Source organism: Chanos chanos, chromosome 8 (genome assembly GCF_902362185.1).
Source record: "Chanos chanos chromosome 8, fChaCha1.1, whole genome shotgun sequence".
Taxonomy (NCBI): domain Eukaryota; kingdom Metazoa; phylum Chordata; class Actinopteri; order Gonorynchiformes; family Chanidae; genus Chanos; species Chanos chanos.
The window spans coordinates 7,752,156-7,778,170 of NC_044502.1; the positions used below are offsets into that span (position 1 = coordinate 7,752,156).

At 45.2% G+C, this 26,015-nt stretch overlaps 1 protein-coding gene across 2 annotated transcripts; it reads right to left on the reverse strand.

Moving 5' to 3' along the window:
- LOC115818564 (TSC22 domain family protein 1-like) lies at window positions 1–25,440 on the reverse strand. 2 transcript variants are annotated; one of them, XM_030781962.1, is made up of 3 exons: window positions 22,700–25,440; window positions 2,978–3,029; window positions 1–1,803 (listed from the first exon to the last, which is right to left on the reverse strand). In XM_030781962.1, the coding sequence occupies exons 1-3, from the start codon at window positions 25,039–25,041 to the stop codon at window positions 1,534–1,536; spliced, it is 2,664 nt and encodes an 887-aa protein (XP_030637822.1). In that variant the 5' UTR covers window positions 25,042–25,440; the 3' UTR covers window positions 1–1,533. The 2 variants fall into 2 exon arrangements, with proteins under 2 accessions (XP_030637822.1, XP_030637823.1); XM_030781963.1 differs by lacking the exon at window positions 22,700–25,440 and adding an exon at window positions 3,639–3,897.
- Window positions 25,441–26,015: the final 575 nt, after the last annotated feature.

Consider the following 26,015-nt stretch of genomic DNA (forward strand, 5'->3'; position numbering starts at 1 on the left):
GTTTAGTGCAATTGTATAGCGTCACATTTTCATACGTGGTTTTGAGAAGTAACATGCACGAAATGAAGAGAAGTTTTGACACAATGGGCCATTAACTCTAACACACTTGTGTTGTGATACATATTGCGACCAGGATATTTTGTAGTACATCCAGAGTATTTCGCTGTAAGGCAAGAAAATTTTTTTTTCCATTGTTTCACGGATTCCCATTCAAATAATTTAAACTGAGAACTTCGGTTTGGGAATAATGAACCTGTGAAAATGAATCAACAGTTCTGTCGTCGGAGAGAAAAGTCCGTTTGTGCGCTGCTTGAGATGCATGACGTCAGAAGCAGTTTTGGTGTGCTCTTTTTTTTTTTTCTTCTTCTTTCTTCATTCCATGATAGAATCGGCTTGCATCTCATCAGCATGGTCTGCAGAGTTAACAACTTTTTTTTCTGTCTATATTACAGTCCACTTACATTTATTGTACACACACAAAAAACATACAAATTTCACTATCCCTTAGTGAATCTGCCTCCCCCATCCCACCCTTGTATTCTGTAACACACAAAACCTATTATCAAATCTCTATTCATCCTCTGCGTGTCCCGACCGAAAGACACGTAAGCCTCTCGTAAGGGCAGGAATGACGAGATAAAAGTCTCTACAGTGAAGCATAGCAAATCACTGTTGGGACACTCCACCATCTATCCATTGAAAAGGAAATGTACATTTTCGGTGAGATTTCCAAAAACTCCTCCATGGTTCTCTTTACCCCCCCCCCTCCACCCCCATTCCAGATGAGGGTTCCTAACAAGATGGTCCTCCAATGTTTCTTCACGTTAGTCACCTACAAAGTGCTTGTTCTCTTATTCAACACAACTAAGAAAAAAAAAACTATAGCAAAAAAAAAAAAAAAAATAGGGAGAAAACATAAAGAAAACAATTTACATTTTACATATAAAAAAAAAGGATAGGGCAACGTGGCAACAACAGCACAATTTCCAGTCACTGTTGAATTTGACAACACTTTTTGAAGAGAGAAAAAGAGAGAGAGAGAGAGAGAGAGAGAGAGAGAGAGGGGGAAAAAACCCTTCAGCATGCGGGGCAAGATTCGTCAGGCCCAGAGTCCGCATGGGATCTCGTTATCCTTTTTCCGCTTGCGTTCTGTGGCTACTGGTTCAGTCACTTGCAGTCATTTTTCGCCGTTACTGATTGTCTGAGGCAAGTAAAGCTCTTGAGAGGAGAACACCAGTACAACGTATACTGACATGTAATGCGAGAGTATAAGATGTGCAAAAAAAAAAAAAGAAAAAGAAAGGCTGTATTGTCTGTCTGTTGTTTTAAGGATCCGTTCCTTGACATCCTTTATGATCGTGGCATGTTGGTTTTGTTTTTGTTTTTTGTTGTTGTTTTTTTTTTTTTTTTTTTGTCATTCTTGTAGTTTGAGTTTTGAGTCTGTTCACAGTATAGCTTAGGCTTGGTTGTGTTATGTCGTATAGGCGTCGCACGGCTGTGCTCCTCTGCTGGACTGAGAGGTAGTGTTAAGAATTAAGCGGTGGGGCCTGTGCCCTGGCTGGAGGGCATGGCTTGGGGTGCTCCGGGCGGAGCTCCCACGGTTCCCGGTTGTGTTCCAGAGGTGGGTGATCCTGTCTGCACCTGGGCCTGAAACTGGGCAAGCTGCTCTGGGCTGGCCAGGGTCTTCAGCAGGTTATTCTCCTGTTCCAGCTGAGAGTTTCTCTCAATCAGCTCTTTAATCTGCTCCTTCAGCACCTCCACTTCTTCACGTACTGCGTACATCAGGTGACTTTTCACCAGGTCCTGAGAGAGAGAAAGAGCGCGAGAGAGAGAGAGTGCAGGAGAGAGAGAGAGAGAGAGAGAGACCAGGCATAATTGTAAACGCTGACTAAGAATTGTCATCTTAAATAACGAACAGACGAAAAGCTTCAACGAATCGTACTGAAACAAAAACATTCTCAAGTTCTCAAGCTCCTGTCTGCCAACCATATAACTCGACAACTCTAACGGGCACTTGTCACCTTAGAGACTTTAAAACAGATGACACATAAATTACACTCCACGGGGTCTTCGGGGTTTGATTGATTAGATAAAGAAGAGCTATTGTGTACAGGCGTGTGCTGGAGTTGCGTGCGATCAGAGCATCAATCTACTTTGGGACCTAGCCCGGCTTAAAGGCACACAGAACAAAATGTTCCTGCTTCCAGAAGGCGGGGCCAGTGCACCGCCAAAGCTATTTATAACGGGGCGTCTATGGCGGTCTCTTTGCCTAGCAACAGAGAGCATGAAGCACTGAGGGAAGCGCCAAATTTTTGAGTTTACTAACAGTAAAACAGACAAAAAAACAAAACTTGGACAAAGCTCCGCAAATGATTCTTACATCAGCGCGCGTCATTTCGGTCCCGTCTAGTCATTTACACCCAACGAATGCACTACATTTTGACTACAGACAAAACTCGCTCCTAACACAGACCGCAACAAAGCTTTAGGTTACTTAGAGAGTTTGTCATTAATTTGTAGTTAATGATCGTTACTACGTAATTACACAGCCAGTTTACTGCCCACCCAACTGTGGAACTATTTAAAACAGATTACAATTTTCGGGCGCTAACCCGAAAATTAAATCTACAGCCAGTGTGTGCCGACTGGAACACCAGGTGAGAGAGCGCGGCTAGTTCTCACGCTGGTGGATTTTACGGTCTTAAAACAGCAAAGATGTCACCTGTTATATCCCATTACCCACTAACAGGCAACTTTAAAAATCAGATAACACACGTATTCCTTAATTTAAGACATGCCATTAACAACAAACTGGGACTTTCTTTTGTTTCGAACCATACATTTTCATAGTTACGTAACTGTGCAACATGAAGACTAACAGAGCAGTGTAACGGACAACGACAACAAGGAGAGTGCAAAGTTCAACGGCTTAAGCCACTAAAAACTTTAAAATTAGGAAGTAAAAATGAAAACTTACCATGGCTTGCTCTATTTTGTTATCTATGGCAACCACACTGGCACCTGAAGAGCTGTGGGGAAAGACATTAAAGGAATATATAAGAACAAACATAGCGAAACATGTAACCACTCATTCCACTGAAATCGCAAATTATCATTAGGTAAAATCTGATGAAATCAGTTGCAAATGAAATGTGTCCGAAATACAGTTACATAACATACATTCATGAATGTACATTACAGCTGAGGGAATTTTCCATTCAGTACATGATACGGTATAAGCTCGATTGGCAAGTTGTTGTCGTGCCGGTAAAGTCGTGCAAGTTCTATGGTGAAGTAAGACTGAAAAACCGAAAATGAAAGATAAAAAATGCCTCAGTGCGGTATTTTGGGGGGTTTCCGTTTAACAACTAAACCAAAGTCTGTTTTTTTGCACGTCGTTCCTAAACCGCAGCAGTCGCGTTAGCACGAATGACTTGAATCTAACTTGTCTGTGGTGTCAATGATAACAATAAATAATAATAGTAATACTGACAATAATAATAATAATTACAGAACGTTCAGCATACCATCAAACAAACAACAAACGATGGTCAACTCGTTTCGTTCATTCATTCAATGCACAGCTCGCCTCCATAATACAATGCTTTTCACATTTCCAGTGGCACGTAAATATTTACCTATTGTCAAGCCTGACAGGCGAAGAACCTTCTGTGCCTAAAACAGACGACAAAAACGAAATAGAGAAATTCCTCAGTTGACAAACACCAAGGTCCATCGCCACCGTGTAGCACTGCGGGTTCATTCTATTCCGCCCACGGGTATCAAAACGCAGGCTTGTAAAAAATAAAGCTGTAAACGTCTGACTGGACAAAATTCTCACATTCTCAAAAAGGAGGAATATGTGGCCACTCGGTCGATGTGCCGAGGAGTCGGTGAGCTTGTACAGACATTGGAATGGCACAAAGACTACCCGGGTCAGACTAGACTCGCTTCACTGAAAATCAACAGCCGCTCAGAGATTTGCATAATAAAGTCGACAAAGCAGGGCTTCGCCAAACCTCATTGGCTGAGAGTGAAATCATTATACTGATACAGTCTACGTGTTTACGCCCCCACCTGGCGCTATGCCGTTGCCCTCGCCTCAGCATGGCAGCTTACACCGAAAAATTCGCTTCACAAAGCAAACCATGAAAGTCAGTTTAAAACGAATTCTTTTCTTGTGATTAATTCTGCACCGGGACCACCATGGAAAAAGACATGCTAACTAACCCTGCCACGTTTTTAAATCATTATGGTTTACACGAGTCGCTGTTTACAATGCATGCAAAAGATATACAAAAGAATACATTTTATAATGTAAATTTCAAAGCAGAGGTCTAACTCACACAAAAGATGAAGTTTGCAGAAAAACTGACGAATGCAACTCAGAGAAACAAGAACACCAAATACAAATGCAGATTTTTGTGCCGCAGGTGCTGAGAACAGTAAACTGGAGAATGGCTTAGAGAACGTATGTATGCGATAGGAACACGAATGTTGCCATCTGTCGGATAAGAGAAGAAACCGCTATTCAGACGCCCTAAAAGATAAATGGCTTTTTTTCTTACAGATGCGAGGTAATTGGGGATTTTTAAGAAAGTTTTAAAGTCACTTACATCAATACTCGGTCTTACTCTAAGGATACCGTGTAAACTAACAGAGCACCGGCGAGGACAATATTAATGAGCCTAGAGGAAAAAAAAACTTCCGTTGCACACCATGTAAAACACTGCGCTTCACATCAGGAATGAACACGATGTTCTTTTCAGATCTCTCACGAAATAAGAGATACCCATTTAATCCGACACAATCTCTTCAACAATCTACGTGAAATCAGAATCACTGGGTAACAAAAACATTTTCAGTCTTTTTCTCCCCCAAGTCTTTATGATTTAATGACGACAAATCAAGTCTGTTTACAATATGAAGACAAAACAAAGACAAAACTGTTTACTCAGGTCGCCAAGGACCAAACTGGATTACATTCATCACTGAAGTTATTCAAATGCGCTCAGATTACGATAATGCATCCTAAAAGTGAGCACTTCTCTGGTTATATTTTTATGTTCTGCAGTCATAGACTAGTTATGTCTGAAAAGCATTTGGTTAAAAAGTATATATTTTGGACAAAGCCTCAATCAGTACAGTCTTGAGTATTTTTACCACATCGTTACATTGTTAGCTGTAACTAACGGTCATAAACGATTGCAACGACTGAATGGTGAATGAATTGTGAGCTCAATGTATGAACAGATATTTTAAGAAGTTACCGATTATTTTCGGTGTGGGGGCGTGGGTGACCATCTGTGTGGCTAAAGAACAGGGAAGTTCGGGTTCGGTTTGTCTGGGAGGGGATGTTATTTGTATTTGATAAATAAATAAAATAGAGGTCCAGTGACGTGCATGATCTCCCCTTAACAATCACAATGTCTGAACGTGTTTGTCAGCGACAACGCCGCAACTCACTGGAATAAAAAAAACCCCAAAAAAACCGAAAACTATTTTGAGAAAAAGACTTCATGTATTAACAATGTGCATCTCAGAACATCTAAAAATAACAACATGGCGTGACGTGAGACACAGAACTAACAAACAGAAAGAAAAAAAAACGGAACGACTGACCTGTCTTGTCTGGCATACGCCCTTGTCGTTATGCGGTGACGTTTTGATATACGAAAAAAAGCAACTTGGTCAGAGCAACGTTTGAAAAACCAAAATTTGAAAAAAAAAAAAAAAAACCCAACAAAAAAAACATGTAAATGAAAAGACAACGGTTTGGGGGCAAAAAACAAAATGACTGAGAAATACATTATGTCACTAACAACTGCAATGAAAATGGAAAAACAAAACACCTTTATGGTGAAAAGGCATTTGTGACTAAATGTCAAAATGACATGGCGTGTATTCTATCATTACTTCAAAATAATATATTTTCCACAGTGTTATTTGCTTATATAAATTATATTTATTATACTTCTTTATTTGGTTTTATAGGACTGCACAGTGTAGTTTGGCATTGAATGGTGTGTCATAGGAGTATAACTGCACTTAAATCAGGTTTACAGTTCTGGAAGGTTTTCATATATGTAAGCCTACACTTTTCTTTTCTTTTTTCAGCTGACAGAACGGAAATGTTTTTTTGTTGGGTTTTCTTTTGTTTTTCCTTTAAAATTATCTTTACTTTAATCAGCGCTGATATAATCTATGCTGATACAGCCATCAGCGTTCAATCAGTCCTGTGTGTATTCCCCTGAACCTTCAGAGATAGTCGGAAAAAAAAAAGAGGTCAGAGACCAGCAGCCTATCAGAAGAGACACTCATCTCTATACAGATTGATATCAAGCTTGGGAGTGTCTTACTGTGCTTCATTACACATGAGTGCAACTTTGCAACACCAAATGCCTCCCTTGTTTTTGTACTAGCCACTCCATGTGTGCACTGCACTTTTTCCCCCTCTTTAACACGAGTCTGGTTAACAGCCTAACAGATTTTTCTGACTAAAGGGTGTATGGGATTGTTGAAGCCTGTCAAGCCTGAGAAATAAAGGCGAGATAAACTGCTTTGCCTCACATGCATTGTGTGTTGTTTAAGCTCTTGACAAGCTATTACCTGTAATGTCACACTACAGACTAAGTGGTGGCGACCAGGGCTATTGTGACACTATGGGTGCTTGGAAGTGGCCGTATGATTCAAACAGTGTGTGACTGAAGCATTCACACGGTACGGCAGAGGTAGCAGGCATATACTCAAACTGGTAAAAGTCGGGTTAAATGTGTTTGCTTTTGGTTAAATGTGTTTGCTTTTTGACTCCGGTAATCTTGTCACAACAACAGGTTTAAGGATGACACATGATGAGTTTACGATGGACGACGACCAGCGTGTGTGTGTGTGTGTGTATCTGATGCAAACTTTGGCCTCGGGGGGGGGGGGGACAATCGTGTTAGCACCGGCCCCGATGGACCTTGAGCTCTGTTTAGTCAATCTAAGGGCTTCTCCACTGAGGGAGGCAGGTGCTGAGGGGCTGACCATTTCTTCTGAGACACAGTGCTGAGTAGGGGACAGATAAGATGAATGGAGTTCTTGGTGACTTGGTCTTTGTCCCACTCACAATGGACATTGTTGTGTGAGTTGACCTAGTGCGTCTTGCACAAGACTGCAAAAAAAATAATATTAACTTAAAAAAGGAATCCTGTGAGGACATTTTGGACCTTTCCTCGCATGTTAAACATGCTTACTTGGCAGTATAAATTGTATGATAATATGATGAATTTTATAACTAAAATGTGATTTTTCGGTTGTTGTGAATCAAACTTTCCAGGGTCTGAGGAGAGTCCAGGTTCTGAGTGACCTGCCCACGTTCGTTCGAGGGGGCTTTGTTTCAAGGGGACTGTGTTGGGCTTCAGCACTTGATCCGGTGCTGGGGCCATGAAAGCATGAACCAAAGTTCATTAAAATATGAAAAACATGAAGGGTCTTTCCTTCTCCAGACACACTGACTTGGCCATTGTAGTGTTGGACTAAGTATATTAAAACCGGCGTTAAAAGTAGGGTGGTGGTACTGGGTTGACCCACTAAAGAAGTAGAGCTTATTTCAACTGGACTCAATCCCATGTGCTCTGTGGTTCAGGTGTGCTATGAGGTAACCAACATACACGGGTAAACATTTGAGGGGGGAAAAAAAAAATAAAATAAAATTCTGTTCCATATCTCCCTCCAAGGCACTAATGTCTCAAAACACAATAATACATTGCGCACCTGTTACCTGTAGTGAACTGGATTGCACATGAGAGGAAGGAACAAAAAAAACATCTGAAGTAGTCACTGAGTGAATGTGTATTGACAGTAATGCCCTGGAGCTAGGGTGGGTAAATAAGTGATTTTTTTCCCCCCCCAACAGTCAGTTCAAATAAGTTTGATTAAATTAAGCCCTGAGTGATTAGCTGAGGAAATATTTGAATTTGAGAAATGCAATATGGACAACATGCTCATTTGGTATGCGATTTCATTCAACAATGCAAGCGTTTCACACGAGAACACAGTGTTCCCATCCAAAAATAAAAGTGCAGTAAAACTTATATGCGACCGTAGAATTTGAGAACTGAGACCACTTTGAAGGGTGAAATTCATCTCACATTGCCTATAGAACATTCGTTTTAAGCCAATTAGTGTTTAACCCAAATACTCTGAATCTCTCTCACACAAACAAACACACACACACACACACACACACACACACACACACACACACACACACACACACCGGGTGGTCACTTCACCAGTGGTCATGCATCACAGTACAAAGGAAGGATGTTTCCCGCTACCCTACTGCCGATGCCCTGGTTCCTAACGCTAGCAGGACAGTGAAGATTTTACCTCAGGTTCTGTTCCAGCTCCCAGAAGAAGAGCTTCAGGGTCATCTTGTCCTGGCCTTTCGGCGTAACCTGCCCTTTCTCTCTCATTGAAGTGTCACTCAAAGCCCGTCCACACAAGAGAAAGAGAGCGGGGGAAGGAAAAAAAAAAAAACACCCTAACCAGCCCAAAACGCAACCCCCCTATTTCCACCTTACGTCCCCCTCTGCCCCTGACCACCCGCCAGCGACACACTCTCCGGCCCGCCGCGAAAACAACAGGGCTACATCCAGAATCTGTATGTGTGAGCTCGCATGTGTATGCACGCGAGTCTGTGTGTATGTACGTGTGTGTGTGTGTGTGTGTGTGTGTGTGTGAGACAGAGAGAAAGAATGAGTGTTCTGTTAATTTGTGTCCCTACCAAGCTCCTTCTAAGCTCGTCACACAGAATCTCTGGCCACTGAATGGAAGAGATGAGGGCAAAGCTATGATGTCACAGACTCAGCTGGTCACGTGATCAGATGACTTGTTACATAAACAGTCAGTGCAGATTACAAGACACAACCAATCAGTGATCTCAATTTGGGCCACACACCCTGAGAAACCCGCCCCTCCACCCCCTCTCCTTTTATATTCCCACCTCTTTCCTCCAGCACTATCCCTCACACTTTCTCATCTCCTTTCTCTGCTGGAATGAGAACACAGGTGCACTAGCTTCCCTCTCTATTGCCAGACATAAATCTTCTTTTTTTCTTTGAAGGCAGATGGATTTACTGTACAAGTTTTACATTACTTAGCCTCATTTCTCTCTCTGTCTCTCTCTCTCTAATAAAGCACAGACAGCTTGTTAGACCCATTCATCCTCACGCAATGTTCAAGGCTACATGAAAGTACTGTTTTTTTTTTCCTCTGTGGGCTTTCCTTGCTGTTTCTAAAGGGGGGTGGGGGGTGGTAGGGGATAGAACAGTGTGTCCTCCCTCTACTGAATTCATGTTCTTCCTGTCTCTTCACATCAGCGTACGCCAGTGAGCACCGCACACGTTTCACAGCCAAAAAGCACAAAGATGGCGGCAGGCACGTGCAAACTCACGCGTTCGCATCGAAAAACACAAACATGCCGGGGAAAGGGCAAAAAACCAAAATAGACGCTATTAAACATCAGTCCAGAATGTAAAACAAATGAAACGTCACCTTCCAGGCACACAATGACACTAACACAGACAGCAGAGAAGACCTTCAGCGTTCAACAGAACAAAGAGGAGGTAAGGCTGGTCTTTGATGGATGTGTGACGAGAGAGAGAGAGAGAGAGAGAGAGAGAGGAGCAACTCACTAATTAAGTTCTGTGTAATCCAATTCCAGACTCTTCTACAACTTCTGCAATTAAACTATCACACTGAACACCCACTAATAGAGTCACTCACCTGACAGCTCCCCCACACACAGTAAGTGATGGGAAGTCAACAATCTATATTTTTAGCCATTAAACTAAGCCATTTTAAGCTATGTTATATAATACCCAGAGACGTTTGGATGGATTTTTTTTTCCAAAGCCGGATACGATAATCTTCATTACATACAAAAGCCAATGGAATTGCTAAAGTGCATCCGGCCCAACATTATAAGAAATGACCGAGTGACGGTTTTAGGTTCTGGACTCTGCAAAACACGGCGTGGCGTAAATGATGTAGGTCACGTGACTAAGGTTTTTGGGTTGGCCCTTGAAGAGGGTCAAGGGATCTGTGGAGGGTGGGGGTGGCGGTCAGGAGAGGAGCAGGGGTCCCCCAATCCAAACTCTGTTTAACAGGGGGGGCAGAGGGGGCTCCCCCTCAAACGCAGGGGTTATGTCCCTTTGCATTAACAGACGGCATTTTAAAACCCTGCCAAAACAAGGTCCCAAGCATAATCACTGGCTAACTCAACGTCCAAATTAAACCCGCAATACTGACTGACAGAGTCCATAAACATAGTTGTTTTTCTTTTGTTCCTTAAGAAGATTTTAAAAAGATACACTAGTACCATTGAAGTTAGTTGGAATGTTTCAAAAGGGTTAGCATGAAACCGCAAAATTTGGGAAAAAGCCCAATCCTAAATACTTCTGATTGGAAATTCTTTGTCCATCAGGTTCCCGAGATAAAACGAGACCAGAAATGCAGGCAGATAACAACCACACCCTGCACATTCTACCAATCAGAGAGGAGACGTGCTGACTCAGCCTCTCCTCAGCCAATCCGCGCATGTCTCGCGCCTTTCCCTCATCCTATTGGATGCAAGAAAGGTTGAACGAGATGGGGTAGAAGAGAGGGTGGACATTAATTCTGCACTAATACACTCGCCCTGGTACACTATGTGACTTGCAGAGATAAAGAGTGTGTGTGTTGTATACGAGCGCACGCAAACACAAGAGGGGGCGGATGGCCCCTCCGTATGGCAACCGTGGGCTTAGCACGAGTAACCTACATATTATCTAACCGTCCAAGATGGAGCCCCAGCGCCATGCAAAAGTCAGGAGGAGTATCCAAGTATTCTGCAAGAAAATGATTCACATACCAACACGTGGGAGAGAATCGATAAAGACATACGACTGCTTTATGCAAGATTTAAGGAATTACACTCTCACGTGTGTGTGTGTGTGTGTGTGTGTGTGTGTGTGTGTGAAAACCAAAGTGAATCTGCTTGTCAAAGAATTATCGCTTTTAATTGATACTGACAGATAGCGGGAACCGTGCATGCCTGAACAAACCTCTCTCTCGTAACACTTTTAGTTGGGATTTTCTGAGAACTCGAGGTGTGGAGGCTCCATGCTGACTTGGTGAAATGAACAGACTAAAGCTCTTGCTTATGTAAGACTCTTTAAGTCATGACAACAGAAGCCAGGCGACACTTTAAGCAGAGCCACTTTGAGAGGCATTTACGCTACACGGACACGTGGAAGCAACAAATAAACCCAAACATGCAAACGACACATCGCACGACCAACTAAAACATATCCAATGTCAAGCGCCACTCTGCTCTTTCCGTTTCCCTCTCTCCCTCTCCTAACTGTTGCCTGTCCTCAGTCTTTTTTTATTTTTTGGGGGAAACGTATCCCAAAAGGAAAATTGCCTTGATGAAAAGTTCACGGCTTGTGAGGTCTGACTGCTCTTTTCCGCCATCACGACACCCTCGTTATTCCCGCCCGAGCCCTTCGGCTCTGACGTGCTCTCCTCAGCCGCCATTTTGAGACCGCCCCATCCGAGGGGCTGCGCCGCTTACGGAGGAACCGCAGATACAAAATGGCGGCCGAGCCATACTGAGCGTTACGTAAGAGCGCGTAGAAAGGCCCGTTTCTGGGTTGGAGGGAAATGGCCGTAAGTAATGCAAAATGAAACCTAGCGCTAACGAGATTAAAGAAGAGGAAGAAGAGAAGAGGGGGGGTAAATTGAGGGAGGGGTGGTGACACGAGGGCGAAAGGTGGAAGGTCTGTGATAATTAGGTCATTGTCATGAATTTGAAAGACTTGAAACATCTTCTGTGGGTTTGGAGCGTGGGGGTTTTAGAGTGTAAGAGCGGTGACGTTTGGAGAGTCAGAGATGGTCCTGAGATTCACTCTAAATCTTTTGGGGGGGGGGGGGGGGGGTCCAGTTTAGTCCATAAACACATAAACACTACCGCCTCAAAAACAAGGATGCCGAGTAGGGCTGCAGAAAGAGAGAGAATGAGAGACAGAGAGAGAGAGAGACAGAGAGAGAGGGATAGTCAAAGAAGCAGAGCACATCAGAGGCTGCCGGAACTAGAACTTTATATTTCTCCCTGCCTCCCTCCCTCTCTTTCTCTGTCTCTCCAAAGGTGGTCAGTGGAGTGTGAGTAACTCTTCCGCCTCAGCTCTCAGTGTGGGCCTGGTACACTGAGTCCATTAGAGGCAGTGTCATTCCATACACTCTCTCTCTCTTACATAAACTAGGCGGTGGTCCCGCTGTAGGGCTGAAGTTTCAGTGAACCCATAGGTCCAATAAGAGTCGACTTGAGAAAACAAAAAACATGGATCTACAATTACTGCGTGAAAAACGTCCTCTGTAAAAATTATTATTGATTCGTGCAGTCTGAGTGAATTACAACTCGAAAGAGGAACAGTCTGGCATACAGGTGAGGTCTGATCTTAAGAGGGGGAAAAAAAAAAACCCCACGAACAAATCCAGACGGATGAGACAAAGACAAAACACTCAGCATCTTACGCTCATCAGTCAAGTACCTCCCGCCCCTGTGTGTGTGTATGTGTGTTACATCACAGTTTGCTCTCAGCTGATTGAGGCTGTATGCACATATTACATCACTTTGGGCTGATATTCAGACAACATAAAGACCATCACTGGAAAAACAAAGGCCGTCCTGGCAAGCAGTGAAAGCTAATATTTGAAAACTAATTGTACCGTATGGAAAGTGTGTCTACTCCATAGCCTGTGTGTGTGTGTGTGTGTGTGTGTGTGTGAATGCACGCACAGGGGCCTATGTTCCAATGCGAACAATAAAGACCAGGAGAACACAGAAAATCCACAATGTTTTTCCACAAAGGTTCATAACCTTTTTTTCTCTTTCTATCAACACTCAAAGCCCATCTCTACCATCCAAACATCGTCTCTTTTTTAAAGCCTCCTCACACACATCTTTAGTGTCTCTCCTGCCTTGTCTATCAGAGCTCCTTTGTTGCCTGATGGCGTTAGAACCACCCGGAGCGCTACGCGCCGACCGCCTCGATCCGGTTTGCGTAGAGCATACCGCGGAGGCGAGGACGTTCCCCGGACGCTCGCGCGTCTTGGCAGCTCAAAAAAAAAAACCGGAGCATGTTTTTGACCTGGGGCTTGTGTCGGAGGGTTTTAAAAAAAAAACATGACACTCAACACCTGACATCGAGAACGCTTCTCTACGCTGACCGCTGCACATACGTGTGAGAAGAGGGAGAGAAAGAGAGACAGATTAAAAGGAGAGAAAGAGAGACGGAGGACGGCCCCTCGTTTTCGCTCTCACTCCCCACCCCCCGAACCTTCTCCCCTTCATACAAGGTTGCACTGAGGTTTCTAAGATGTGATAGCGATCAGCGAGTGTTGGGTTAAGGGCACTTAGCGACAGTTGCCAGGTTCCCGCCGTGTTCCGCTGAAAAGCTTTGTGATTGTGTTCATCTCTACGGCAGCGACCGTCTGATTGGCTGCTGCCCCCCCCCCCCCCCCTTTTTCTCCCTCTTACATAACAGCAGTGGCCAGCGGCCTAAAGACGCGAAACGCAGTCAGCCCTGTGTGCCAACAGAAAATATATCACTGACAACAAAGCCAAGAGCGTAAACTGGCTGGCACTAAACAACCCGAAATAAATAAAAACACTCCCTCTCTGGACTCCCTGCAGAGGGATGACCTGGGACCACACGTGGGCATTGTACAAACACATCTACGCAATTCTGGAGAAATTTACATTCAGCAAGGCCTGAGATGGTCAAAAATGAATTCATTTCACTCATCAGTTCACATCATTTTCAATTTTAACACATGTGCATTATGGTTTATGGACAGATAAACCAGAAATAACACATGTCCATGCATATACACACACATGTATATGGTAACATCTGTTCAATCAAATCTTGGACAGCATGGATGTACAGCTATAATATGGTGTATGTGCTAAGCTGTGTTTATGTAATGTATGGAAAGAGGAGGGGGAGACAGTGGGATTAAAGCAGAGAGTGGGGGGGGGGGGGGGGGTCTGGAGGGGAGGGAGGGAGAGGGAGGGAGAGAGAGAGAGAGGAAGAGAGAGAGAGAGAGGAAGAGAGAGAGAGAGAAACTAGGGTAACAGTGTGAATTAAGGGTGGGATGTTCTAGACATCAGATTAGAGTTTTTCTCCACAATCAGATTACGAGTCCTTCCCCCTCCCTTACCTTAGCACACAGACCCCCGACTCAGGATGGCCTTTCAGCAAAGGGCCAGCGGTAGAACTGAGACCACTACGGGAGGAGTTCGGGGGCGAGGTTACAGCAGGGGACAAGCTCGGCAGATTCGGGATCATTTAGAGGTGGACAGATTAACTCAGTGTAGGATTACTACCTCTGGTTACAAACAGATGTCCATCAATCTCATATGTGAACCACAACACATAATAATTACAGTTATATATCCCTTCATGAACCACTCGCAAAGACAGGAATAATGTGGCGATGCAGTCGGTTCTTTAGTCTCTGTTTAACTACCCCAGGCCAAGAAGACAAAAGGCTGGTTTACCGCAGAAGGATAAAGATCTAGTTTTGCGTAGGGTAGAGCAAAAATGACACTATTATTCCGTGTACAGTTTTAATATTATCCACAATATGCTTTTCAGAGATATGAAAAGCATAGTGAGGCAGAGGGGCTGGATTACAGTAAGAGCAGCCCTGAAAACACTCACATTCTGCTCCCAAACGTAGACCGTAACTCTTAGTATCGCTCAGGATGACTCTGGAAAACCCGAACTCACCCCGCTCTACACCAATAAAACCCACGGAATAACACGCTGAGGGATCGAAATCTTTAAAATAATGCTCCTTGTCGGAAGTTTACTTGGCTGAATAAGAAGGACTGCTTTCGAAAAAGGTTCCATTTCGATGACCTGGAAGCATTTTGGATTTGCTAAAATCTGACTTGAATCAATCCACTGTAGTTGACAAGCTTTACACGGGTACTGTTCGTTCAGCGGCTGCCGAACACAGCCGATCCGCGAACAGCGTTTGTGGAGAGTCGTTACGTCCGGGTGCATCGTTCTCAGACCCAGTTTCCCCCGCTCTCTCAGAGGTAACAATATGATCTTAACAAACGCTTCTCACCAAATGTGATGACATGAGAGAATTCCTCGCATCATCACTCAAGCTCAAACAGTGCAAAGAGGCGACAGGCACAGTAACTTTTTATGACACCCAAATTCTGTGATCCTGATTAAAAAACAGCTGACAAGCAGAGCTTCAGAAGACTGATCCAAACTGCTGGTCCACGTTATGACACACCCAGCTGCAAATATTCCTCAAACAGCGCCATTCTGCCTTTGCACAGTCAACTCTGGGAAAATATTACGGGTGGAATTCAAAACATTAACTTTTTTGCTATGACGAGTGATTCATGGTTAAGTTGCGGGTCAGATTTCAGTCTCATCATCCGTTTCATCTAAGTGGACATTGTAATGAGCAGGGTTTTCTCAAAGGGACAGAATTTCTTGAAATCTTTTTTTCTTGTACTGTCATTTCCAGCTTGGTTATACTGTGCAGTAAACTGTTTTTTTTTTTTTAAAAAAACTGCATTATAGATAGCAGACCGTGATATTTTACAAATAAAAATTTTCCTGACACAATATTCTGGTCACATCACACACGTCTAGTTCTGCATTTTGAATTGAAAATTTCTCTTCAGAAAGCAATTGAGCCCAGAACTCATCTTGTCTGAGAGGCTGTAGAGAGGTCTGTATGCCCTAAAAAAAACAGAACGAGGCTCCCAATATGTGCAGCTGAGACACACACGCACCCTCACACATACACTGAATTACACACAGGTGCTCATTTATGACCTCTGTCTCCTTTCCACCTGCTTCTCCTAAACACACACACACACACTGAATTACACACACACACTCACATACACTGAATTACGCACAGGTGCTCAGTTATGACCTCCATCCCCTTTCCACCTGCTTCTCCTAAACACACACACACACAGAAACACACACATGCACAGGGGCAGCGAATGAAAACGGAAGCACTTAGGACAATCAGAGGAGATTGTTTCGGTTAAACCGTCTTATTACAGCCCTCTCATCAGAGCAGACAGGGAAATGGTTTGTGCTAATGTCGAGCAGATGTGCTAAGGGCTAACAGATGGAGAACAAAACTAGAATCAGCCACATTGGCTGAATGAGTGAGGGTTGAATTTATTAGTTTGGGACGAACAAAACATTTACGCCAAATATCGAAGAGGAAGGGTCGAAAAAGTGAAACTGGACAGAACAGAGAGCAAAACATCACGAGAAGGAGACAAACAGCAAGAGTCAGTGTACAAGAGAAAGGGAATGAAAGGGAAATGGAGAGAGAGAGAGAGAGAGAGAGAGGAACCAAAGTGAATGAGTGACAGAACAGAACACTCCAAAGCCGGTCTGAACCGGTCTCCTCTGCCTCTCGACGGTCTAACTCTGAGAGCGGAGACACATGACATCATGTCAAATGTTACATTTGGTTAGGAAAAAACACACACACACACACACACACACACACAGATGATGCACCAGTGAGATGTCTGTCTCTGGACGTCATCCCAATGCTCTGGCTCCTAGACGCTCCGCACGCGAGCAGGCATGTGACGCGCGGTTTCTCTGTATCATTAAAATGTGTGAACCTTCTGAAAGAGAAGTCTGGCCGCTGACAGGTCTGATCTGCCGAGTCATCCAAAGCGTTTACAAAATCCCAGGGGTACAGAGGGAGAAAGAGAACTACTCACATCCCATTTAACCCGAATGGGTGCTAGAGAGACAGAGAGAGAACAAGATAGGCTTTAATTAGTCTTTAAGAACAAAAAAAAAAAAAAAAAGCTAAAACCTAGAGGGAGAGAGTAGCTACAGCAGTGACCAGGCAGTCACGCTCATCTCAAGTCACGTTTGAAAGGGAGAATGTGAGAGTCCCTCAAGGCCTGGACAACAGCACAAGACACAGAGAATTCTTACATAAACTGACACTTGTCCAAGGTTTCAGTGGAGCAGTGCTGCCATCTTATGGACAAACATAGTACAGCAGCTGACTGAGTAAGTAATGTATGCTGTGTGTGTGACACTCACTGTTAATATTTAAGACAGAGAGCTAAAGTTAGACCAGCACTTCATACTGCACAGATACCTAAATATCAATACTAATACTACACAAAAACAGACACTGCATGTAGTTTTTATTTATTTTGTTTTAGTGGGAGACCAGATCACGCAAGTTTCTCCAACAATGATTTGCGTTTTGATTATCGAGTGTGGGGGCAAATAAATCTTAAAAGGAATCCACATGACAGATAATTATGATACATACTCTTGCATATCCTGAATAGTTTACTAAAACAGTGTCATATTTTTGCCATTACATTTTCATCTTTCACCACCAGGGGTCAGACTAACCTCATATTTGTCACAACCAAAAACCACTGGACAGGCAGATTAATGTTCTTCTCTTCCAACCCTCTGAATGTACAAGCAGCTCAAAGTAAGCAATCTCTTTCAGTCCAATTATCTGTTTCCAATCTAATCCTGAAGACCAACGAGGTCCTAGTCACAACAGACAGGTAAACAATGACTAAGAAATTTCCTAACAAAAGGAAAAAAAGATCTGACTTCATCCTTGTTGAATGACTTCATCCAGATCAAATTTAAAAAAAAAAAACGGCCTAAACATTAGATAAGAGAAAAGAAGCTCCATTGGTAAACCCCTCATTGGGAATGCTCCTATTCCCAACAGGCTAAGGGGAAATAGGCAATGTGAAATTCCTGAAAAAGACCTGCTATAAGACACGGAGTGTACTTTGGCTCTGAGTGGAAAGCTACTGTAAGATTTCAGTTATGTCGATTAACAGAGCTCCAACAAACATCACTCAGTCAATCAGAACTCTTCAACTCTCTCACACATGAACTTTACCGGTCAGAACAAAAGGAAAACTTCACTTGAGCCGAACTGCTAACACAGAGAGACTCATGAGCAAAGGTGCAGCTAAATCCACTGAAAACAGAGCGAGCAACGTCGTCACGGCAATGACAAGATGACAGATCCATCACCGAGCCTTTAAGAGCTCTGTAAACTCCGTGAGAAGAGGTTCAGGTACTGAAACCACTCACAGTTTATTCCTGCAAAGCTGCAGGCGAGGAGTTAGGCCATGAGGAATTCAGCTTCGAGATGAAAGCGAATAATTCATTCGTTTCAAAACTCTGACAAATGACGGTACACTTAAACTCATCTGTCAAAATGAACGAGACAGGGTAGAATTTGGAGGCCAGCCAGACGCAGGGAGACGAAAAAAAAAAAGAAAAAAAAAGCCACGACCTCGTTTGTGCCACTACAAAGAGTTTACGTTTTCTTCGAGAAGAGCGCCTCGCGTTTCAAAAACCCACCGTTAAAGAACACCAGACATATTCACCACGCTTTTTCTAAATTCACAGACACAGACCTGACACCTACACTGTAAAAAAAAAAAAAAAAAAAAAAATACCCGTGGTGGACACAAATTAATCGACGTGACTTCTTGGGAAGTATTATGGATCAATTATTATATTCTGATGTAGATGCAGGATTCAAAAGAACGCGTGATGGTACAATTTAGTGCCGTGCCAAAGCTAATTTATAGCAGGGGACAGGAGCCAGCCAATCAGGAGACACTAATTCAGAACATTATTATCACATACCTGTAATCTCTGACCCTCATTGTGCCTTAAGGGCCTTTATTGCGCCTCTAGGTTCTTTCTGACAGTGTGGCATTTAAGATTTACATCCCCCAATACTTAACAGCTGTGCAGAGGAATGCCACGGTTGGCAGGGCTTATCACCTCTGACACAGATGGAGAATTACCGAATTATTTGGGATATGAATGATTTGGGATAGGGAACTGAGGATTTTGAATTGTGAGGAGAACAGATGGAAAGCGTAGCGATTGCTTTTAGCGCTTTCGCGTTATTTCTTAACTCCCAAATTAGTCCAATCATCATGGATCCCTGACGGCTAGAGACCGTCTGCTCCAAAAAAAAAAAACTGTCGTAATTACACATTCTCCTGGACTTTATTACACAAGTTTAATGGGAACATTTTTATTTTAAATCTGAAACGCTCACACAGAAACTGGTGTTTGCTTACTATCAATGTGATTGAAACTAATCAATAGTCTGGGCACACGTTATTTAGGTATCCTGGTTATGTATCAGCAGTGGCCGATTGAAGTGACAGGTTTCAAAATGGAAAGCGAAACAGCTACTTTGAATATAGGTTTAACGTGGAGATAATTTGTCGTCAATCACTCGCGGAGGCAGAGAGTAGCCGGGAGCTAGGATGTCACATTCGGTTATGCCTGGAAGACTAGCTGCGCGTTAAAGCATTCAGCCCTTTGTGAAAGAGGAAGGGTGAAAGGGTGAAGTGTAAAGATTCTGACAGCGTTAATAGTCGTCCTCTGCAACACGGCGGCTCTAAGGTCCAAAAACATGTCGAGACCAAAGCAGGAACAAGCCTGTTAAAGTGCCGTATCACCACCGAGTGATTCCACACACACACACACACACACACACTCACAGAGTAACATGACCTCACTGGGGTTTTTCCACAGCCCTGCTTTCTGCCAAAAAAGAGTCAAACATGGCCAACTGCCCGTGGCTGTCCAGCTAGACACTGTCACCTCTGGCCAAATCTCTCTCACCACGCACAGGTGCCGAAGCACACAGAGGCTGTCCAACAGAACGACTTGGATCGATAACGTCAACGAACGCCAACCAAATTGCTTCGACAAATGAGTTCACGTCTCTGAACGGGGAACTAAATTATTTTATCGACATTCATCAAAAGAGGCTCATCGTTAATGACAAGCTAGCCAAGGTCTGCCAAAAAGATATTACGCCAATGGCAATTACCTAAAAGAAAAAAATTACCGTCAACCCCACCCATCCAACTTCAAGGTCAAACTCCAGCAGCTCAGACTAAATAAAATATCACACTCCTTAACTAATATTGCACCGTGTGAGACAGATGGAAGTCGTTTAAAAGTAAATTCTGGGGCATCTCCGGGGCGAACGGTTTAAACGAGGACACAAGAGAATAAAAGCGTTAATGACAGGCACAAACGAGCCACACGGATTGATTGAATTCCTAACAGTCGGAACTGAACATCATACAAACATCCAGTGCAGACACAGGGAAAAATAAACAGCTTCCACAATCAAATAAATCACAGCTGACCGTCTGCCCCATTGGTGGCTTCTCTTTAGGGCAAAAAAAAAGGGGTTTAGAAGGGGTTCTAAAATCAGAGCTGACAGACGGGGCGATCACATGACCTTCGTTATATGTATTAGCCCTTGAGAGGTCGGTCTCCTTTCTTTAAAGCCCCCCCCTCCCCCTCTTTGGTGACCTCTGATCCCAAACCTCATCCTACGCAGTGGTGCTAAAAATAATGGAGAGTAATTGAGGCCTGTGCTGTGGATGGCGACTTAGCGAACCAGTCCACAGCAGTGAACAGGAGACAGATGAGCAGAACATGTCACTGACGTTTGGAAAGCTCTCTTTTCCTTACACGGCTGCTGGGTTTCACTATACTCTAACAGCAGTCATCGGTGGATGTCTGTGTGGTTTTACGAGAAAGATGAGCTTTCGATCGGTTAATGCCCGCCGTTGATATGTGCTTCCGATCTCACTGTCTCACGCTGACATCACTGATGGGTTTTGGTGATTGTTAAAGATTTCATCAAATACTTCCCTCCTATCTCTCCTTTTATAAAGTCGCCGATGTTTCTCGTTCCAAACACCCCCGGTCAGAGGGCTGCCACCTCTGTTATTCTGATTATTTAAATAAATGACCCAAAGCTGTGTGGCAGCTCTCGTCTTGTGGTGTCATTCATTTCCATATTATTTCAGGCATAACGTTCTTCCCTTTCAACCTACAGGTTTATATCAATAGTTAAAAAGAGTACAGATTACAACCAGGAAAACGCGGAGCAACGTTTGTGCTCGAAAAACGTGACTCTTTGCTGATACGGCATCCTGAATAACAGTGCCTGATGGGCTTATGTAGGGTAGCGACATTGTTTGGGTGCCACGCCGACAGTGATTCAGCGTTTCCACGGCGACTGAACCCCTGATGGGGAAGGGGAGGATATAGAGAGGGAACGCACCACTGCCTTTCATTGGTGGATGTTTCCGGTCGCGATTTAACAGCTTATTGCACCATTGTGCTTAGATTTTTCCACAGGGGGATTTTTAACCAGGTTTGAATGACAGAGCAGAAGGAGGTAAAGAGTTACAGAAGGCTCTGAATGAATGAGGAGGAGGGAGGAGAGAGGAGAGCCTTGGTTTTTTTACGGCACACGACCGCAGCAGATCTGCCCCCCAACATCATCTTCATTTGACGGGTCCTCGTGACATCAGCGAAAATGTCGACAGTCGCACACTTTTTTGCTGAGTCACACGCCCGAACTGCCGCATCTCCATGGCGACCAGACACCTATAGATTTCCCTCTGCCACATGCTAACCACTCAAAACCTCAGCTGACGACCGTGGTTAATGCGATGGCGCAGCGGAACAGCTAAAGGATGAATGGCGCTAGGGCGAGGTCACTGGGTTCACCCTCTCTGCATGCATCTCAAACGAGGACGCTGGATAAGACCGACACGAGAGCGCGGGGGATTCGAGTCGACGCATTAATCCCCAAACTAACACAACGTCATTTAACAAAGCAAATTATTTAGCAGAGTGAAGCAGTTCTTACATAATGAAAAGAGACACGATCTAGCTGTCATATTGAACTGCCCACAGCTGGCCAGACTGGTGAAGAAAAGAAACATACAGAGAGTACACTTCACATTATGCACACTCTCTGCCTATCACACAGTTATTCAGGGTGGGCAGGAACAATGGAACCCTGAAGACTGTTAGTAGCTATTAATGTCCTGCCTGTCCACTGGTCTAGTGCAGGAAACCATGTCCATTAGTGTCCAGAGAGAGAGAGAGAGACAGCTCCAGGCGCCCTGTGACCCCCCCTGTGGTAAAGTGAGACAAATATTTCCTCAGAAATGGGAAAGGATGGAAAAGGGAAGGACAGAGAAAGGAGAGAGAGAGAGAGAGGGAGAGAGAGCCAGAGAGAGAGAGAGAGCCAGAGAGAGAGAGAGAAGGAGGGAGAGAGAGAGGAGAGACAGAGAATGGAAAGGGGGTAGGGCAGGGGAAAGGAGCTCTCTGGGGAGAAGGCTAAATTTAGAAGCGATGGACTGTCCCAACACTGACCACTTATAGAAAAGCCCTGAATGAGACTGTGCTATTCAGCCTAGAAAATTAGAGGGCATGAAAAAGGGATTGACCTGAGAGTGTCCTCATGCAAACCAGTCCAGACACAATGAAAACAAGCTTTATCTCCAACAAAATTCTTGACCAAAAGGTTTTTTCAAAAACAAAAGAATTCGCGTGTCAGTGGTTTGAAGTAGAACGTCTAACATGGACCACAGCAGCAGATAACAGTAGTTACTCTGTGTGTATGTATGAATGAAGTTGGGATTTGTCTTATTATATGTCCTAAAGTGCATGTGGTGTTAATGAGTGTTTTAATACTGAACCCGCTCCTAAAAGAACACTAGACACAACTCATGAATGACACATACCTGTCTTCTTCTATGCCAGTCACCACAGCAAAAGCACCGACGTCCATGCTGGTCCCCGACTCCAAACCTGAAGCCATGCCCGTATCTGAGGCGCTCTGTCCGCCCAGCCCGCCGACCCCTCCAGCTCCCAGTTTGGGGAGCGCGAGCAAGGTCTGATGCTGGAGAAGCAGCCGCTGAGCATCCTCTAACTGGGAAGACAGGGCCGCCATCCCAGCGTAGGGGCCTCCTCCATGGTGAACCGGGCCTTGCTGAGCTCCAGGGTGGCCCAAGGTCAAACCAAGTCCACCAGGGTGGCCTACGATACCACCCGTGTGCAGCAAGGCGGCAGCAGCAGTATGGCTAAGTCCTGGCTGAAGGTTGCCCTGGAGAGAGGAGGGTGGTGGCATGCTCGGTGCGCTCAGGCCTGAAGAAGAGGACGATGGCGGCGCTGGCTGAATGGCAGACTGCTGCTGTTGGTCCAGATGAACTGGTGTCGCACGATGCGGGGCCTGACCCGGCACACCAGGGTGAACCATGCCTACCTGCGAGGCCTGAGTCTGTGAGGCCCTCGGTGGAACAGCTTGAGGGACGACCGCCGGTCCCCCGACCGGAACTCCCGGTACTCCTACCAAGCCTGCCTGTGGTCTGGATCCTATCCCACCTTGTACTGGTGGCAGCTGAGGTGGCTGGACTGCAGCCTGGATGCCTTGTTGAAGCTGGGCAATATCTGCAGGGACAGCTCCTTGGCTCACAGATCCAGAGTGTTGCTGTTTAGTGGCGTAACTGGTTTGCGCCTGACTTGCTTGGGCCTCCAGGTTGTAGGGAACCGGGGGTCTAACTGCAGCTGGTTGCCCTTCCACGCCCTGCAAGCCTGGCACAGGAACCGACTGCTTGCCGGTGGCTAGGGCGACACCAGACTGTTGAATGGGAAGTGTGCCCGAGTCCTGCGGGTGAGAGACGGACTGCTGGGGGGTCTGGGTGTGGCCTGGATGAGTTGTGGAAATTGCAGAAGTGCCGTAAGCCTGTTGGACTGGCTGCCCGGCAAGCTCCGCACCAGACTCGGCATGGTGGGTCTGAAGGGTCCCACCAGTCCCGCTCAATGTGCTGCTCACAGAACTCCCACTGGTGCTGTCGCTCTCCGACTGCGCCAGACTCTCCACAACTCTGTGAGAAGCTACCGCCTCCGTCGGCTGAGGAGCCGGGGCGGCCTCCTTCTCGTGGTACTCCGTGCATGTCCACCTCCCCTTACGATATGGCTCTGAGTTTGAGTCCAGCTTCACAACCCTGAAACGAGAGGCTGTAGATGTAGAGCCCGTGGAAGCCTGGGCTTGGGTGGTGACGGTTGAAGGAGGAGGCTGTGCAGCCGCGGCTGTGGCCGCAGCCAGGTTGCCTCCTGCAGGCCCGGTCACGCTCGGTAGAGTGCCCCCAGTTGTAGCGGTGCTCGCGGCACCTCCAGAAATACCAATTCCAACTCCGCTCGCCATGGGACCGTGAGCTGTGGAAGACGGCTGAGTCACAGCGCGTGTTACGCTACCTTCGATGCCAGCTGCTCTGACCTGGGGAGTCTTCTGAGACTGACTAAGCACAGCAGCACCTGAATGGGTGGTGACTGCTGAAGTACTACCACTCCCTACTGAGACTGAAGTTGAAGGTATTCCTTGTGGTATCACAGGCGGTGTCACACCAGCGGAGTGCGTGGTCTGCTCCTGGTGATGTCCATGGTGATGGTGGCTATGATGATGGTGACCATGGTGATGCACGGTTCCATTCACCATATAGCCCTGCTGAGGAGCCTGGGGGTGTGGGTGATGCAACACTGGCTCATTGGGTGACACAACACCTGGAGTCTCCACTCCATGCAGACTGTTCAGCGTCTCTTCGGAAGAACTCCTCTCCGGGTTACCCGTGTCGGTAGCTCGAGATACAGACACGTCGAGGATGTCAGAAGACGACAAGTCCTCGGTATGCGATTCGTCCATGTCGTCATAACTCTCGGTGTCGTCCGCTATGCTGTTGTTAGCGCTGGCGGAGACCTGAGCCGGCAGTACGCTCGTAATTTGGAAGCCACTTTTCTTTTTCACTTGAGCCCCGGCGTTTTGGAGAGACTGCGCCTGAGAGTGAAGACTTAGACTATGGGGTGGGTGGTGTGGCCCCGGGGATGACGAACCGGGGGGTGCGTGCTGCATTATCAAATGGGACTGGTGGTCGTCAGTTGGTATGACATTACAGTTCAAGTTAGCTGTATTCGACGAGGCAGACAAGCTTGCACTACCTGTGTTACTGCCCCTTCGGCTACTAAAACCTGACGAATGCGCCATCTTCCTTGTCCCAGGAGAATCCCCGATAGAGTCTGCGTGATGCATTTTGCAAATTTCGATGGGTCTTCGCAGGCTAGCAAGAGGTAAAAATAGCTCTAGAGCTCTGAATCGCCTTGCTAGCAAGGAGGCTAGCAGCTAAGAAATGACGTCGCTAGCAAAAGCAAATAATTTATAGTCCCCATTGACAGCTTCACTGCCTCAATGTTGTTTTACCAAGTTGCCCAAATAAAGCTCGTTAACTGTCCCAAGCTAACCACTTGTCCGCTTTAGAGAGAAAACTAAGTTCACAGGGAAAGCCTCCCAGCGTTCGTATATTAACTACTCTGGTTAGCTATTTGCTAGCTAGCTAACTAGCTAGCTAGCCAGCAATGGACAGGGAAGGCTTGGCAGACACCTAGCTAACTAGCTAACAATCTAAGAAGTCAACAGCGCAGACGAATAAGTGCGTGAATACGAGGAAGTCTGATTTGTCTAGTCACACTACTAATTACTAGATAAACACGTAAAGCAGTATATCCCAGAGACAGACATATCAGTCATTAGGGTAGCTGTAAAGCCGGCATAGAATTCAATGTAAACAGTTGTCATACGACATCACCTCCTCCATCACTGCCAGACGTTCAATCGCATATTTAGGAAACTGAATGCTTGGTAAATTTAAATAAATAATCCGACATCGGTCTTTGTGTCTCAGTCCTGGTGCAATTCCCTTTTGAATAACTGTCAGATGATTATATCCATTCCATCATCGTTTCAAGCCAATGTTTGCTGTATCATCCTCTTTCCTACGGTCGTTGCCTACCACAACCATTCTTGAATGCACTAGCACGATACCCAACAGGCTAACTGTTTCTCGCCCTGTGACGACAGAAGGGGAGGAGAAACTGGAAATATTTCGAATGCGCATGCTCCTTGTGAGACAGCAGAAATGCGGATCATAGATTGACAAGAGAGGGGATATTGCAAGCTTTGCAAGGCTCATTTGATTAAAAGGTCGAGGGGGGGAATGATTATGCAGG